At 39.6% G+C, this 14,688-nt stretch overlaps 1 protein-coding gene across 1 annotated transcript; it reads right to left on the bottom strand.

Moving 5' to 3' along the window:
• Positions 1–13,378: 13,378 nt before the first annotated feature.
• On the bottom strand, positions 13,379–14,320 carry LOC102972212 (olfactory receptor 2A1/2A42-like). Its single transcript, XM_007090902.1, has one exon. The coding sequence runs from the start codon at positions 14,318–14,320 to the stop codon at positions 13,379–13,381; it is 942 nt and encodes a 313-aa protein (XP_007090964.1).
• Positions 14,321–14,688: the final 368 nt, after the last annotated feature.

Raw genomic sequence — 14,688 nt, 5'->3', positions numbered from 1 at the left:
AGAAAATATTTACTGAGTGAACAAATGAATGAATGAATGAATATACAAGAATAAGTGAATGCCTAAATATTGAATTTTTGAACTCTCCTTGTGCTGGGTCTGGAATTTCTAGCTTGCTTAAATCTTGGTTGCCCAATTAAGGACATTCTTCCTGAGGCAAAACAAAACAAAATAAAACAAAAAAAAACAACAAAAACAAAAAAAGCCCCTCTATTACTAGAATCTCCAAAATGTTGAAGCATTGGACACTTGAAAGATACTTCCATTTTCTTTTTTCCCCATTTTTTATTTCATCCCACATGATATTGAAAGCATCTTACCTGTGGCACCTGGGTGGCTCAGTCAGTTAAATGTCTGACTCTTGGTTTCAGCTCAGGTCTTGATCTCACGGCTCGTGAGTTTGAGCCCTGCACCGGGCTCTGTGTTGACAGTGTGGAGCCTGCTTGGGATTCTCTCTCTCCCCCTCTCTCTCTGCCCCTCCCCTGTTCACACTCTCTGTCTCTTTCAAAATCAACAAATAAACTTAAAAAAATTAAAAAATAAAAAGAAAGCATCTTACCTGAGTGCAACAGATTAAATTTGCTAATGGACTGACAGAAGTGAGAGGAGGAACTAAAAGAGAAATTAAATGCCTCTTAGTTCCAAATGTAACATTCAGACCTTGCTTTATGCTATAAATGACACATCCTATATGCATGTACAAGTTAGCAATTTAAAAATTGGCCAACCGTTTGATGACTAATAAATTATCCAGTGTCTTCATGGTTTCAAAGTAAATATCTAAGATTGAAATCATTTCTTTACACAGGAACAAACCTGTCAGTACGAGATGGGGCCTAGGTTTCAAAAGTAAAATTTAAGATCCGATGAGCTGACAAACTTTTCTAATGCTGTAGGCATGAGTCACACAGCATTCCTAAAATGAAAGCTATTTTTAAATCCTTAGTTCAACTGAAGTATTAGATGGTTTGCCTCCAAGAAATTAAAAAAATAATTATTGTTATAACCAATTTATTCAGCATAACCCTTTTCTGTTTCTCCTTTAGTTCAAAATATTGTAAAGTTTCTGAGATTTTCCTCCCTGGCCCATGTGTTAGTTAGAAGAATGTTGTTTAATCTCTGAGTATTTGGGGATTTTCCGGCTCTCTCTCTGCTACTGATTTCCACTTTAATTCCATTGAGGTCTGAGAGCGTGCATTGTGTGGCTTCTTTTCTTTTGAGTTTGTTCAGCTGTATTTTATGTCGCAGAATATGATCTATCATAGTGAATGTGAGCTTGAGAAGAATGTGTATTTTGCTGTTGTTAGATGAAGTAGTCTATAGATGTTCACTATGTCCAATTGATTGATGGTGTTGTTGAATTCAACTATATCCTTACTGATTTCCTGTCTGCTGGGTCTACTGCTGATAAAGGGATGTTGAAGTCTCCAACTCCAACAGTAGGCTCATCTATTTCTCCTTTTCAGTTCTATCGGTTTTGCCTCATGTATTTTGACGCTCTGTTGTTAGGTGCATACATGTTAAGGATTATGTTTCTTGAAGAACTGACCCTTGTCGTGCATGACCCTCTTTATCCCTGGTAACTTTCCTTGCTCTGAATCCCCTCTCTTGATGATTATGTCTCCCCGTCTTGGTTCCTCTACCTCATTCTATCATTGTCTCTATCCTGATCTCTTTACTCTCCTGGTCCCCTTTATGACATTCTCTTTCCATTCCCAGTTTTCCTTATCTCTCTTCTACAACCCCCAATTCCCGAAATCTCTTATTTCCTCTTCTACAACCCCCAATTCCCGAAATCTCTTATTTCCTCTTCCACAGTATTTCTAGAAACTTCTCAACAGTTCCAATATTTGAGTGGTGTCTTAGAAGATTTTGATTACATAGAAAAATCTATATTTGGGTTAATTGTCTACATTTAGGTTGTCTTATAAGAAACCTTGGGAAATACTATCTTATAATTCACCATAGCAGTAACATCTGTCAGGACATTTATCTGGGATATTGAAATATTACCTCTTGATATCATAATGACTAATAAGGGCTAGCTACTTATACTTCAGAATTCATCTAACAAAATATACCCTCAGATTGAAGGAATCTTTTTGATCTAGCGAGTGACGAAAAGATCAATGTTGGATCATGCACTGTGCCTGGAACGTTGTAGGTGTTCAATATTTTTTTGACTGACTGGATATCAATTTGATTAAATATGAGAAAACAAAACATTAATGAGCTCTCTGCATTCTGTCTTGAGCCAGATTCTCAAAAAAAAAAATCCACCCCCCCCCCCCAAAATCCCCAAATATTGAAAGGCAGCATAGAATAGCAATCAGAGAACATGGGCTTAGGGGGTGAGATACACATGTACTTCTTTGTATGACTCTGAATATATTTCTTAACTTCTCAAACCCTACTTTACCACTTTTTTGAAAGGAGTGATTGTATTTATTTCACAAGGTTGTTGAGAAGACTGAGATAATATATTTTAATTAAGATAAGTGTGTTAATTAATTCAATGAATTAATCGAGATAATATATTGAGCACATTCCTGCTGCACGGTGAACATTCATTAACTTAAATCAGTTATCGATCTTTAACAATTACTGAGCTTTAACAGTTTCTTGAATAGCCTATGACTGTATGAATCTGACAAGCCTGCCTTTTTTGCGGTTCCAGGAGGTCCCTAGAAATCACTCCCCTTATTGACCATTATCCTCTTTAAGCCAGTTTTTGCAAAGTCTTCACAACAATGTAAGTCTACAATGTGATCTTGTGGATAATATGTTGTTGAAGGACTACTGAGGCAGATTTGGCCTCCTGACCTTTTGATGTCTTTCCGGGGAAAGAGCACAGTCTGTTGAAGAGATTGGAGGGATTAAAAAGAGCACAGAACCACAACAAACTATTAAAGACGAAAAAGAGTATCCTCTACAAAACAATGCCTTCTCTTTTCTGCACTTCCTCTAACCTCATCACACACATACACATACACAGGCACATTCACTCACATGTGAGTCCAGGTTTGGGAACGTCTCACATTTAAAAGCTGAGTACTTTCTGTGTGCCTGACACTGTTCTCCAAGTTATAAGTAATGCAAGAGCTGTGTATGGGCAGCATAGACTACGTATTGTGGTTCTATTGACAGAAACACAAGGACTAAACCAACGTCAGTTTTCCTGAAATGTAAAGCCACTCTATAATACATCCCAGTGTAAAGTTCTTTGGCTTAAGAAGGTTATTCTACCTATGTAACCTAAGTCCATCGTGCAGAAATTTCTTATTCTGTATCTAGCTTCACCATCCACAAGGTTTTTGCTTTCATGCAGCCGCTTTGCACCATGTAAAATGAAATTAACTGAATTCTATACATACTTACATTATTTGTGAGCAACATGTTCAACCAGCTTAGCTTTGGTTTTTCCTCAAATTACCCCCATAGCAGAATAACAATCAGCTCATATTTAGACAAGACTGAATTTCCTTACCTGACTTTAAAAAGAATAGTTAACAGAGAGATAGTCCACTGAAGGGTAGATGTTACTCCATGTCTAAGAGGAATTAATGACAAAGTAAAATAAGGTGGCCCGGTTAGCTCCCACGTTTGGACTCAGGGACCCCAGAAGGGAAAAATACCTCAAGGTTGGGCAGGATCGTGCTTTCTGGGAGCGCCTGTGGGAGCTGCAGAACCCTCACTCCTGTTCCTGACTGCAAAGGTGGCAGAATCCTCAGAAAAGGCGCTTTGATTCTCCTATGGCCCCAGCCTAGTTGGTAGCGTCTAAGGGCTCCCTGGAGGGGTGGGCTGCGAGATACAGTGCATGCCCGCTCCACTGGGAAGGGGACAAAGCAGTTCCCTAGTTCTGCTCTCATCCCCAGCAGGACACACGATCAGGAACCACAACCAGCCACAGAGGATGCCTCTGAGACAACACCGGTCATTACGGCCCCGGAAAACTTGGCATTATTTGGATTTCGTGAATCCCAGCACTGCCCTAATTCCCAAACCATCAGGTCATTCAGGGGAACCTAGAAGGAAGCAGAACGAGTGTGACGATGAAGAAGCTCCCGGCATTCCCCTCTGTATTTCAGCTTCTCCCCACTGTACTCTGGGCCACCTTGTGTAGCAGCAGAGGGGGGAAGGAAGGACCCTGAAAAATCAGCTGGTTCCAAGCAACGGCTCAAGATGTGGAGATGCCGTAGAGAGCAGGTTATGGAGGCAGGGAGCAGACCGGGAAGTCTGAGGAGAAACACGGAGTCCCAGTGGGGCTTATTAGAACATGCCTGAGGAGGGGTTTTCTAGAACACAAACCACCCAATTAGGTCAATCTTGGAAGGATTCTCTCATCTCTATTCTAAAAAAGGAGCTGAAAGAATCTATTCCATCTGACGAGGGGAGGAGAGAACCCTCTCGAAGGCAGCTTCCCCTCCAAGCCACTACTGCTCCCAGAGGGTGGAGATATTTGCTGCCTAAGGTCTTCTCATGTTTATTTCTCTATTAAACTAGACAGAGGAGAGCTAGGAATTTCATACCAAGCAATTGTGCAACTTACAACTTAATGAGTTTGTTACAGTATGACCCTGCTGGGGCATAAACTCGAGGAAAATCTTGCACAGATTATCACACGTGTCTTGCAAACACGCTTACCCATGCTCCAACTGTAGATGTCCATGGAGAAGGGCCGCACATTCATCCAGGGACAAAGAGATTGCTCCTGATTAGATAAGAAGCCTGCTGTATGGGAGGCAATCCATAAACACTAGAATCTTTTCTTCTTCTCTTTTCACACTCAGGTGAACCACAGAAAATGTGGAAAGTAGGAAACACAGATGAACAACAAAAATCCCGTGAAAACAATAGATAGGATGTGTTTTTCTACATTTGACATCGTGAAAACATCAGTTATAAAAAATCATTTTGGGGCACAAAAAATAGAAAATTTTAACTAAGATGATCAGAAATATAAAATTTTGTGATACCAAACAAAGTAAAATGTAGGCAATACATCAAAATAAGGTGTTTTCTATTAGCATGAAATTGATGCAATTTTAGCCTGTGCACAGCTTCTAAAATGTGGTCAGAGTGAAACAGGACCATGTTCAAAATGTGCAAATATACAAAGGAAAGTAACACATAGAGAACGGACAGATCTTATTTGATATGACTATTCTCTCAAGTGCTTACCGTATATGCCCGGCTGCGGAACAGGAAGCCACCTTTCGTGAGCAAGTCCTAAAGTGAAAACCTGGGTAAAGAATGGGTTTAGAGAATACATTTCTATTGTCAGCATGTTAGGAATATTGGTTCTAAATAGACATTTTGATAAAAATGAAAAATTAAAAGTTAATAAGTAACTCAGGATAACATTCGGGATTATTGCACAAACTAACAGGAAAATCCTTCAAAAGATAAACAAACGTCAACATCTATAAACTCAAAATTGTCAATATTCTGTTAAAATTAAACTGCAATAACTTTTATCTTGATCGTGTTTACTCTTTTTTTTATTTTGAGAGAGAGAGCGGGGGAGGGGGCAGAGGGAGAGAGAGAGAAAATCTCAAGCAGGCTCCATGCTCAGTGCAGAGTTTATTTTTTATTTTTATTTTTTTTAGAGAGAGAGTGATAGTGCTTACTATTTAAAGAGAGTAACAATAACATAAATACAGGAAAGAACTAGGGTACAGAAAAACAAGGTCAGGATTAATTAAAATGAAAACATTATCTGTTAGCATTGGGCATTTGATTTCACCAGACCTTTTCATTTATACCTTTTATGCACGAAGTCAAGTACTGCTAAAATTTGACTGTGGGGTTCATTTGATTGGTACATGGATAAAAATCAGGGTGGAATGGGTGGATTTAATCATCTCTCCAAGTAAATTACCATAATGGATGTTTTTGCACAAAAAGCAGAGGGTAAGGTTGTGAGAAATGACCAAGACATGATTTTCAGGATCGCGTTTTCAGGATGGCATGACCACAGTATATTGGTACAGAATGAAAACGGTAATGTTCTCAGTTGTATTTCTTAAGTAATTATCAGCGAAAAGAGCAGACATTTGTTTGGAATCCTTAACAAAAGGGAAGAAGGAGGCGGGATTTCCAAGGGCTGTTTTTAGAAATTTTATTTTTGTCCGTTGCTAGTGTTATCTTAAGGAAGACCCAGCTCCTTAAGAGATCCGTACTTCTCTTCTATACACCGTTGCCTCTGGGCTGCGGTGGCCAGCACGTGGCTGTACTTCCTAGCTCTCTGCCATCGGTGGTGGTGGTGGTGGGTGGTGTCATATTCTTACAAAAGGAACATAAGCAGAAAAGATTTGTGCCGCTTCTAGGGCTACAGTGGGTATGCCTCCCGCACAATTGCTCTTCCCATCACTGGCTGGAAGCAAAGATCTCCAAGGCCAGGAGGATGGTGGTAGGTCCACGAGATGGAAGGTCCCTGCATCACCGCATGAGAGACTCTCACTTGCCTGCATCGGACTTAGCAGGAGCAAGAAGTCAACTTTTGTTTTGTAAAAATTACTTTGATTCGGGGCTTCGTCTGTGACACCTTTACCCACAAATCCGTTACTTCACATTGTTTTTGGAGAGAAAAGGAATGAGGAAGGGCTGGTAACTCTCAAGTATTCGTGGCTTCTGAGACCAATTCACGTTGTAAAGAGCATCTCCTTATGGCGCAACGTGCTAGGTTTTTATTTATGTCACGTAGCTGCCTTAGAGTCTGGGGAAGCATAGTTTACTTTGCATGTTATTCGGTGTCCCATTCAAATTATTTCAATTAATAACATAGGGCATCTCACCTCTAAACATTACAGCATAGGATTGGATAATGAAGTAAACAGATACAAAAAGGACATTTTCAGAGACACCTTGATACAATTCAGCAGTCCCACAAGATTCTGAACTGCTTTTAATTGCTTCGTTCTGGCTTTCCCTAAGATATGTAAAAAATGTGTACCGATAAATATTTGAGAACGTAAGGGTCCAGAGGTGCCTTGGAAGAAGTTTTTTTTTAAAGTTATAACATTAATACATGTTCATTGTAAGATTACTAAAAAACACAGAAGTATGTATTTCTCAAGCTTCCTCTTATTTTTAAAAGCAACTTCTATTGGCTACTTCAGTGTGCATCATCCTTATATTCAGACATATAAACACCCACACACACACACACACACACACACACACACACACGTGCACCCATGTGTATGGATATGTATGTATGACTTTGTGAAGAGCTAGAAGTTTCTCCTACAAAATGAAAATGAGTTTTTAAAGTATGACACATTTTCTTCATTTAATTACATTTGATGAGTAATTTCTATGGTAGCCCATTATAGATAACACTTACTCTTTTTCATATACTGCATATATACTTCTTATAATTTACTAAGTCCAAAATTAATACATTTTAGATCATTTAGTATTTTTTTATAATAAATGTCAACTCAAAATCCTTGTACCCATTTCTTCATGCAATTACATATGTTAAGTATTTCTCTAGACTAGGTTCTTAAAATTGCTATTTCCATTTTTAAACGTTGAGTAGATATTTCCAAATTTTTTAGCATATAAAAATCTGTGCCTATTTATATTGCCACCAACAGTGTCTGAATGTTTGCTCTGACCCACACACTCACCAACAGTAAAAGTATTGGCTTTGACCCACAATTTGTTGGTCAAAACATGGGTTCTCATTTTAAAGTAGATTTTCCTGGATGAAGATAAAGACATCGTCATATTTATTTTTGATTTGTGTTTATTCTGCGAATAGTCTGTAGCTACATATTTTCATTTTTTCATGGATTTGTATATTGCCCTTCTGTTTTATATACGTTAAAATATCATAGGTATATTATTATAAACTCTTTCTTAGGATGAGTTTTCAGGCCAGTTAAAAATTCAGTCTACTCTTCCCAAGCTTTAGTTTATCGTAGATACATGGGGCACCATAAGTCAGGCTGTGTGTGGGGACAGTCTAACTTAGTTATAAATATGGTCTTTGGCCTTTGGAAGACCGAGATGAGGGTTCTCCTGTTCCACTCACTAGCTCTGTGAGCCTCAAGAAGTACTTAACATCTCTGTGTCTTGATTATGTTCATGTATAAATGAAATCTAATGGTAAAACATACCTCTGGGAATTATTGTGAAGATTAGATTGATATTAATGGATAGGTCCTCATAGAACAGTACTTGATATGACATAAGCAGTCAATAAAAGCGAGCTATTAGTATTATTATGCTAGTTACACAACACCAGACAGAGATCTGGGACCCTTTGCAAGTGAATGGTATTATTAATCCTTCCCCAACAGAATAACAAAACTTTTTTTTTTTTTTTTTTTTTTGGTGGGGGAGGACAATTCATGTAGAATATATCTTATGCCATCCGTAGTTCCAAGATCATTATTATATGCAAACCATTCATTCGGTATTTACTTTTGAATTCCTGTGCAAGGCTCAGGAATTAATTGTATAGATTAGTCTCAAAATAATCCATTTAATTTTGTCTCTTATGTAAGAGGGAAAAAATTGAAATGTTAGAAAGTTAGTTGAGAGGCATCGAATTAGAGGTACTTATAGATCATCTAGTCCAACGTTTCATTTTACAGGTAGGGAAACCATGCCCAGAGGAATTAAGTGATTTTTCTAAGGTCACACAGTGACCTGGTAGAACTGAGATAGGAACCCAGATGTCTGGCCCTCTGAGCCAGCCCTCTAAGGGCGAAACCAGACTGTGATCACAAACACACCTCTTGTCTCGGCCCAACGGTATTACACAAATTAAAAGCAAACAAATAGCAGAGAACAAGCAAAACAAAATACCAGATGACACTAAAACAGTGCTGTAGTCAAAGTTCATCAGGAAGGAAAGAAAGCAGACCCCTCCCTGTGGTCTGGGAAAAGACATCAAAACTATGATGTCCAGTGAGGCCACATTCTAACTCTCCTTCCATTTTCCTCCCTAAGAACGAAAGATTTAACAGGTCTTCTCTATTGCATCAACATTCAAAGTGTGGTCTGTGGCAGCAAGATAGGAGAGATTGTTAGAAATGCACATCTGTGCCCATCCTATCCAGGCCTGCTAACCTGCCTGCGTTGTTGCAAGATCTTCAATGATTTGTATGCACACTGATGCCAGAGAAGCACTGGTCTACACCATCTAACAAAGAATAAACAGTCATCCTATAGGTCGGTGGTTGTCTGTGCCCACTCCACATGCCAAAGACACTGGGGAACTCGATTCCAAATGGCTTGTGAAGTAGCTCCCACCCACAGCATCCCACCCTATCATTTGCACTAGTTACAACCCCTAATTCTCCACCATCTTGCAAGACGTAGGAGGATTAACACCCTCTGCTTGGCTGCTCAGCTCCCACAAGCACCTCCTGGCACACCATAATCACAGGCTTTCACAATTTGGCGTGCTCTTTTTGAAAGGCTCATATCCTCTGTTCCACATGACAGAAATCAATATACATAACTCTTTATGTTAAGGAGTAAATACCTTCTCCTAATATGTTTGTAATTCCCTTGTGATCACTGGCAAATGAAACATGATTCATCAGCAATATTTACTCTATAAGAAACTTGTAAGAACTGAGTGCATTTGAAACTAAAAGTGACTAATGGACAATCAGATGTCTAACTTTGAAAGAATAATGGCTGCTATATTTAAGTTACGTATTTTATGGAGCTGTACTGTTTTTTGCTTTTTGTTTTTGATAGGAGTTTAGGCTAAATGATCATTCTTAGCCAGCATTCACTGAAGTACTACTCTGACATGAGCCTGGTCTAGCTATTGAAGATGTAAATATCAGAAGGTCCTGTTCAAAAGAATCATGTGGTTAATCTAGTTTGGATTTGATGGGATTTGAAGTGTTGGGGTTTGGAGACAACAGTCAAGGAAGAATTATTGAGATGTCTTTGGTGTAAAAAGGTGTTTTATTTTTTTATGGTGGCTTTATTAAAGCAAAGGGACAGGACCCCTGGGCAGAAAGAGCTTCCCGGACTGTAAGGAGTCAGTAATTATATACTAGCGAGTTGGGGGAGCTAAAGAGAAGGGAAAGTTTCCAAAAGGATTTTCATATGCTAAAGAATCACAGGATCCCAGAAGCCTACCTACTGTCAAGCTAGTGTTGTTTTCCCCTCTAGCAAAGTATTAATAGTAACATAGTAGGGACTTCCTGCAGGAATGTTTTTACTCTGCCTGCCTCAAGTATTTGTCAGTGGGCTGTAGGTTATAAGGAAAATTTAATTTTGCCTGCCGTTTCCTTCTGCCTTTGTTTCCCACATCAGACTGACTGGATTTGAATTCTGATTCCACTACTGGATTTTTGTGACATAGAGTATGTTCACTAATTCTTTAAACCTCAATTTCCCTTCTGTAAATGGAAATACCATTAATACTTCACAGCTTTGAGGTGAGGATTACACCTAAAGAATTTAATATAGTGTCTGGTACACAACAATTGCCAAATAAATTTTAGCTGCAATTATTTTCTACCATACTAAAGGATTTTGAAAAATGTGGAAATCATAAGATAGTTTAACATTGAAGATTGCGTGTAGCTAAGTGATAAAGGCTCATGAGTGCACCTGACCAGTGCTCGCTGAGCGCCTCCTACGTTCGAGGCAGGGTGCTAGTGTGGATGCAAAAGAGGTGGAGAGACTCCAGTTCTTGCCCTTGGGAAGCTCCCATCTTACCTATGAAACTCGGTACCTTCCTGAGCAATATTCTATAAATGCCACCTGAAAGATTATTACAGCAATTTTCAACACCGAAAAGGAAATCTAAATTCCTTTGTCTTGAGAACGGGCTCCTTTAGGTAAACTACTATCAACTACCCATTCTAATTCTACTCCATCAAGCGAAACTGAAACATCGGTCTTCTCTTCCACTGTTTCCTGCTTCCCTGCGGAGCTCTTGGCCAGAGCCCTCCTATGGTCTCTGACCCTTGGAGTCAAGGTTCGTTCTTGTTATCACACCCACTGCTTACATAAGTTTAGAGTCAAGGTGCTTCCTCTAGCAAACAAAGCTTCTGTCTGAAGCCTAGTGCCCATCACTTGGTCTTAGTCACTGATTTTGTTTTACTACCTTGATCTCTCTGGTCATTATCCACAGATAGCTCCAAAGGGGCCATGTTGCTCAGTGGTTATGGCTATAAGGTCAAGAAATAGATTGCCTTCATTCAATCCTGGCCTGGACAGTTAGTATCTATGATACTGGGCAAGTTACTCCATCTCCTTGTGCCTGAGTTTCCCTATATGTGAAGTAGGGATACTGTCTCTTGCCTCAAAAGACCATTTTGAGGATGAAATAAGAAATAATGTAAAGTGCATTAACTGGCCTATAGTGAGAGAGACAGAGAGAGAGAGGGAGAAAGAGGGAGAGACAGACTATGGTGTTGCTATCTTGGTGTATTGGTTCTGGGTCTTAGCTCAGCTAAATCACCAATCTCAATAAGAATGGCCTTTATCTTCATCTTCTTTATGTTTTGTGTTCCTTTAAAAGTCCAATGATTTTTGTGACTCTGCCCATAGGAATCATTGTGCACAACAACCAACTTCCCATAAATGATTTCATCTTCTAGGCCTTACAGAGCACAGATCAGCTCACTGTGGCATAGAAGGCTGGAAACAAGCCCTCCTTATGTAATACATTCACCTTTGGGCTAACTTAGCTTTGTTCTTTATCGATAACACTGATGTTGAGGCACACAATGCATACTGTTAAGTACTGAGGGCTTGGGAGCCAGACTGTCAAGATAAAGGCCAGATATTTGTTACTTTCTGGTATAAGTGTATATCAAACTGACAATAGGACCTTCTTCACAGCTTTGTTATAATGCCTAAATGAGATAGTCCATGTCAAGTGTTATCATTTCATAGAGTATGGCACTGGGAAAGCCATTAACCAAAATGTTAGTATTATAAAAACCCATTTTGTTTTCACATTTAGTGAGCTTTGCTGCCCAATTAGGAATTGGGTTGAGTAATTATTATTTTTTTGAAGATTTTTTTATTTTGAGGGGAGGGGGCAGCGAGAAAGGGAGAGAGAAAGAATCCCAAACAGGTTCTGCACTGTCAGCACAGAGGCCAACGTGGGACTTGAACCCATGAACCATGAGGTTATGTTATGACCTGAGCTGAAGTCAAGAATTGGTGCTTAACTGACTGAGCCACCAAAGTGCCCTGGGTTGAGTAATTATTGATTCCCAAGTGAAGGGCAACACATGTATTCTTCTGAACAAGTGTTCCATTCAATCTTAATATGAAATTGTGAAAGACTGGACACAAAGTGGCCATTTTAGTCTCCAGGCAGGTTAGAAAATGGACTTTATAGGTGACACCCTACAAAGCCACCTGAAATGTATGGGATTCATCCCTAATCATTGGGTTTGTAAAGTAGAATGAATTAGTAAAAACCAGTGCATTACCAAGCCAAAATAGCCAGTTATACTCTACTAGCCACTTACGTTCTCTGGTCAAATTTCCTATTTCAAGGATAAAACATCTAATGAGGGAAATTATGTACATGTGGACAAGCAAGGTGGACGTGCTAATAAAAAGACTCTCATAAAAAAGAAAAGCACATATTGAGATACTCTGTACATCTAGGTAACTTACAGCTTACACTCAAAGTTTTCTGGCGAATCCACAAACAACCCTAAATACACGTTTTCTTTGATACCCCTTATCAGCCTATTCAAGGAGAGAATGCCCAGTTTTGCTCTTTTGTTACCTACGAGTAACCCGTTTATCTCCAGAGCTATAAACAATGTGCACTATTCCCATCCTGTCTACAGATTTTTCCTTCTTCTCTCCTTTTTCCTATATTCTTTGCATTAATTTTGTTCTTTCAATCAGCCTGCTTGTTTAATTCCTAATGTGAGTTAATTTTCATAGAAAATTTCTTACCATCATGCAACAAGTTAAGTAAATACCTCTGAGTTTCTTTAACAGTTATTCTTTAATAGGGCAAGTACAATTTTGGGATAATGGACAAGTGTGCCTCTGGGTTTGGAAGGTCATTATCTTTCACTGCAGCTTTCTTTTTTTCCCTAAGTCTTATGATATATACAGTTTAGTGAGTTTAAATACTTAGGCTAGAGAGAGAGATAGACTGTGTTCAACCTTTGGGACCTAGAAAATGAACTTAAACATTTTTTAATGTCACAGCTATTAAATTCAATGAACAATAAAAGAAAAAGATCGTATCTGATAAAATCACACCTGTAGGTAATCAATGAATACAACATATCTAAAGCTTTCATTCAGAGGAAGAAGAGGGCTTGTTCTTTAGGTATACCTAAGATGAGAAAAGTGAAATTTTCTGGATTTAGGCAGTGATCAAGCACTTAGTCTGGTGATTCCAATGTCACTCCAATTGGAAATGACTTTCCTTGAACATTGCCCTTTTCAGGGCACTCCTGACATCTGCATTTCTCAGGCTGTAGATCAGTGGGTTCAGCATAGGGTTGAAGAAACTGTAAAACAAGGAAAGGATCTTCTGCTGCTCCTCAGGGTGGCGGGATTTGGGGGCCATGTACATGATAATGGCACTTCCAAAGAAGAGCCCCACCACACAGAGGTGGGAGGAGCAGGTGGAGAAGGCCTTTCTGCGGCCCTCCCCGGACTGGATCCTCAGGATGGCGAACAGGATGTGCGTGTAGGACACCAGCACCAAGCAGAGGGGCCCGACTAAGATAAACACACAGGCAACAAAGATGACAACTTGGTTGAGCCAGGTGTCAGCGCAGGCCAGCTTGAGGACAGACAGGATCTCACAGAAGAAGTGGTTGATTTCATGAGGCCCGCAGAAGGGCAGCCTCAGGATGAGAACCACATGGACCAGGGCCAGCAGGGAGCCACATGCCCAGGAAGTCACCACCAGGATGATGCAGCCTGTCCAGCTCATGATGACAGAATATCGGAGTGGGTGGCAGATGGCCACATACCGATCACAGGACATCACCACCAGGAGAAGACATTCAGTATGAGCAAAAGTCAAGAAAAGAAAGGTCTGCGTCATGCAGCCAGCAAAGGAGATGGGCTGGTCTGGCTTCACGAGGTTTACCAGCATCCAGGGCACCGTGTTGCAGGCATAGGCTATGTCGACGATGGCCAGGTGGGAGAGGAAGAAGTACATGGGGGTGTGCAGTCTGGAGTCCAGCCAGATGAGCCCCAGGATGAGCCCGTTCCCCAGCAGGGTGAAGGCATAGAACAGGGAGAAGAGCCCAAAAAGGATTATGTGAATCCTTGGACCAAGACAAAATCCCAGTAAGATGAATTCTGTAACCATTGTTCGATTTTTCTCCATTTTACTATTAAAGAGAGAACCAGATAGCTGTATGACACAATTATTTTAAAACAACTCTTTTTTATTATTCATAAATTTTTGGTATGTACAAAATTATTAAGAAACAACTTTAAGAAGTCACTGAATTAAGGAAGAAAGGAAGGAAGGGAGGGAGGAAGGAAGGAAGAAAAGGAAGGGAGGAAGGAAAGTAGGAAGGCAGGCAGGCTTACCTATTTAAACAAATTTAACTGTCTTTAAGCTAAATTCTTAATCTGATATCTAATTTTACAGAAGAGGAATATGTTATGTAATTACCCACATGGAGCCTTTGACAATGTGATGGAATTAGGAAATATCAAACCATATTACAAAGAAAATAATCATGAAAT

Source organism: Panthera tigris, chromosome A2 (genome assembly GCF_018350195.1).
Source record: "Panthera tigris isolate Pti1 chromosome A2, P.tigris_Pti1_mat1.1, whole genome shotgun sequence".
Classification (NCBI taxonomy): domain Eukaryota; kingdom Metazoa; phylum Chordata; class Mammalia; order Carnivora; family Felidae; genus Panthera; species Panthera tigris.
This window is presented reverse-complemented; position numbering and strand designations above follow the sequence as displayed.

Bases quoted from the DNA above. Each gene is read 5' to 3' on its own strand.
- LOC102972212 (XM_007090902.1), bottom strand. From the start codon at position 14,320: ATGGAGAAAAATCGAACAATGGTTACAGAATTCATCTTACTGGGATTT.